Source organism: Lolium perenne, chromosome 6 (assembly GCF_019359855.2).
Source record: "Lolium perenne isolate Kyuss_39 chromosome 6, Kyuss_2.0, whole genome shotgun sequence".
NCBI classification, from domain to species: domain Eukaryota; kingdom Viridiplantae; phylum Streptophyta; class Magnoliopsida; order Poales; family Poaceae; genus Lolium; species Lolium perenne.
The window spans coordinates 9,642,883-9,646,604 of record NC_067249.2 but is presented as its reverse complement, the minus strand read 5'-3'; the positions used below and the strand labels follow the sequence as shown (position 1 = coordinate 9,646,604).

Below are 3,722 nucleotides of genomic sequence, written 5' to 3'. Positions count from 1 at the left end.
CAAGCCGGATCCGAAGGACATCATTAACCTTGATGACCTTCCAGAAGACCCTGCTCACCATGGCGACTCCGCCCAGGGGACTTCCTCACCCATTCCTCCACCAGATCAACCAAGTTCCGCTTTCGCGGGGCCTACTGATGAAGAGCAAGAGCAAAAGGTCAAGCTTCTCCAAGTTACCAATGCGACCCGAGTCAGCCTCGAGCCAACTCCGTCCCTCCAAAAACTTACCCTTGCAGAGCGTCACGCGGAAGTTTCCGCCATGCTGAACAAGGTATGGGGGAAGCCGGAGGAGGAGGTGGGTTATCTCGCCGAGCTGGAAGACAGCCTGAAGGAATTTTTCGCCAAGCACAAGGAAGTGCGGCAGGTAATACTAGCCCCCAAGCATTGGGTGATATAGTTCCGTGTAACATGTATTAGCCAATGCTTTCTCAAAATGTACTGTTAGGCGGAAATTTGAAATTTTTACCCAAGTCTTTGAAATCTTCGCCAGCCCCCCAGATTTTAATATCCGACTAACTCTCTGCTGCTTCTCAGTCCACGCGGAAACTGCACGAAGATTTGCGCATACACGTGCTGGAGCAAATCACGGAGATCGAGGGGCTGCGCCAACACGCGGAAAATAGCCGAAAGGCTATCCAGCTGCTTGAGACCCGACTTCAAGGTACGAGATCCGGATCTTCACTTTTTTGTACTGACAGTTGTTCAGGGTGCATAATATGTTCAACTCTGCTTTCAGAAGAAACTGCCAAGCATTCCTCGCTTGATGAACTATCTGCCAAGGTCAAGGTGCTTGAGGCGGAGAACGAGTCCCTCAGAAACTTCATGAAAGAATCCTCAAGCAAAGAGACTGAGGCGAGGAAGGAGCTCTCCGAGAAGCATGCCCGTGAGCAGGCGGAGCTGATTGACAAGCTGGAGAAAAGCCAGGGCCGCGTGATCTCCACAATTGCCAAGAACAAAGCCCTGGAAGCGGAGGCGGAAGCCATTGACAAGCTTATCTTCCGTAAGCATTTTTCCGCGTCGTTGCTCCGACCACCTTGCATGTTTTCTCTGACGGAACTGAACCTCTTTCTTTCACAGCAAGCCTTGGCTTTGAGTGGACAAAAGATTCAAACCTGACGAGGACGGAGGCGTACGATGAAGCGCGGATGTCAATTGATGCGCTGTTTGAAGCCTGTCGCGGAATCGCCACGGCTCTGTCGCTAAAGAAGGCCAAAACCACAGTCATCGATACGATGACCAAACTTATGCGACAGGTGCCGGAGTTCATCAAGGACTGGCAGAAGTCTTCAGCGCGCGGAGCCGCCTCCTTAGTCCTGGCCACCTGCAAGGCTTTCTTCCCCTCACTCAACCTGGCGCAAGTTGCACGCGGAGCCCCCGAGAGTTCCGACATGAGCGCCCTCCTCGCGGAAACTGAAGGCTATGAAGAGCTGTTTGTCAGGCGAGTGGATCACTCGTTCTGGTACAACAAGCACAATCTGCCCGAAGGTTTTTCCGATGCAGAGGAGGAAGCAGGCGAGCCAGAGTATTATGGGGAAGGATCCGGGTCCAGCAGCGAGCACTCCGGAGAAAATTCTGGAGACGACTCTGAAGCCGGATCTGGTGGCAGCGACAACGGCTCCAGCTACCAGCAATCTGAAGAGGAGGACTCCGAGTAGAGTTCCTGTTTGAAACAATGAAACAAGTTGCATCATTTTGGCCCCAGCGAGGGTTTGTAATAAGACTAAATTCTTAAGTAGCTAGGAACGAAACGATTATGCATGGGGCGGAAACACTTATCCTGCTATCCGTTAAATATTATGTGCATGTTTCGTTTTATGTCGGAAAGCAAGTGCTGACTTCGTTATTTTCTGGCTTGCCCGCTTGACCTTCCACGAGCCGGAAAACCTTAGCCGGAAACGCTCGCCAGCGGCGACGAAGCCCAATGGCAGTCCGTCCATAACCGCGGAAACAAGCCCCCAGGCATAGGTGCCGGAAATCGCTACTAGGAATCCACGAGTTCGCAACAGATAACAACTTAATCAGAAAACTTAAGCTTACGTCCTAAAGGACGATTTTGAAAATCACAACTTTCATACACGCCTAGGCGGAAATATCCAGCTCTGCGGTTTTAGTCGGAAAAAACATACACGATCTAAAATGAACAAGTAAAGGAGGTAAAAGACTCAAAGAGTGAACCATAAGCTTTATTTCATTGATCATGTATAACTATTACAGAGTTTAGAACTCGGAAAATATATGCTAAGTGTAGAAAGGACGTAGCTGTGCAATGTTCCAAGGGCGATCTGTTTCATCGTAGATGTCATCCGGATCCTCGCGCTTGCGTTTCCGGTGCCAGTTAGCAGGTCTATCCCTTAGCTCACGGAAATCAACAAGGTAGTACGACCCGTTATGGAGCACTTTGCTAACGATGAATGGTCCTTCCCATGGAGATTGCAGCTTATGGTCTTTCACCTGTCGAAGGCGGAGGACCAGGTCTCCTGCCATGAAGGAGCGTTTCCGAACTCGACGACTGTGATAACGTCGGAGCTTTTGCTGGTAGATGGCGGATCTCTGGTCTGCTAAGTTCCGAGCTTCCTCGATCAGGTCCACAGATAGCTGTCTGGCCTCGTCAGCTGTTTCTTCATTGTAGGCGGAAACTCGCGGTGAATCGTGGATGATGTCGGAGGGAAGCACGGCTTCGGATCCGTATACCAGGAAAAAAGGGGTAAACCCTGTCGATCTGTTAGGGGTAGTTCGTAAACTCCACAGAACAGCTTCCAACTCATCAGCCCAAGCTCCAGCTGCTCGTCGCAGCGGTCCTTCAAGGCGTGGTTTAATTCCTGATAATATTAGGCCGTTAGCCCTTTCAACCTGACCATTGGACTGTGGGTGAGCCACAGATGCAAGGTCCAGTCGTATCCCCATTGTTTCACAATAATCCCTCAATTCTCCTTGAGCGAAGTTCGTGCCATTATCTGTGATTATGCTGTGTGGGATGCCGAATCTCATCACGAGGCTGCAGACGAATTTTAGTGCCGTAGCACCATCGGCTTTTCTCACTGGCTTAGCCTCGATCCATTTGCTGAACTTGTCAACAGCGACCAGGAGGTACTCAAAACCGCCAGGAGATGATCTTTTTAACTTACCAACCATATCGAGCCCCCAGACCGCAAATGGCCAGGTGATAGGTATGGTCTTCAGCTCTTGGGCTGGAGCGTTTGGTTGAGTAGCGTAGTACTGACAACCTCGGCAGGTCTTGACTATTTTATCAGCGTCTTCTTTAGCTGTAAGCCAATAGAAACCTAACCGAAAAGCTTTTGCAACGAGTGATCTGGGAGCGGCGTGATGCCCGCAATCCCCTGCGTGGATCTCTCTGAGGGATTTCAATGCCATCTTGATTGGAGACGCATTTAAGAAATACCCCTGCTGCACTTCGTTTGTAGAGCTGTCCATCAACTATTGTGTAGGTTCTTGCTCGTCTGACGATCTGTCGTGCGAGGACCTCGTCCTCTGGCAACTTCTGATCGATGAGGTAGTCCAGGAAAGGCTGTGTCCAAGCCGGAATGATAGCCATCACTTCCCTAGCCGGAGATACTGCCACCTCTGGGTTTTCCGGGTTAGCGCCCTTAACTGAGGGTATCCGGAGATGCTCCAGGAAAATGCCAGGCGGAATTGGTTTCCTGCCGGATCCGAGCTTGGATAGCATGTCTGCCGCTGTGTTATCGTCTCTCCTGACGTACTTG

General features: G+C 50.7%; 1 protein-coding gene across 1 annotated transcript; it reads left to right on the top strand.

Moving 5' to 3' along the window:
- The first annotated feature begins 531 nt into the window (after positions 1 to 531).
- LOC139832873 (uncharacterized) lies at positions 532 to 1,817 on the top strand. Its single transcript, XM_071822823.1, has 2 exons — positions 532 to 1,000; positions 1,078 to 1,817. Exons 1-2 carry the CDS (start codon positions 823 to 825, stop codon positions 1,653 to 1,655), a joined length of 756 nt encoding a protein of 251 aa, XP_071678924.1. The 5' UTR covers positions 532 to 822; the 3' UTR covers positions 1,656 to 1,817.
- Positions 1,818 to 3,722: the final 1,905 nt, after the last annotated feature.

Coding starts and splice junctions, on each gene's coding strand:
- LOC139832873 (XM_071822823.1), top strand. CDS start 823: ATGAAAGAATCCTCAAGCAAAGAGACTGAGGCGAGGAAGGAGCTCTCC. Junction 1,001..1,077: donor CATTGACAAGCTTATCTTCC/GTAAGCATTTTT, acceptor TTTCTTTCACAG/CAAGCCTTGGCTTTGAGTGG.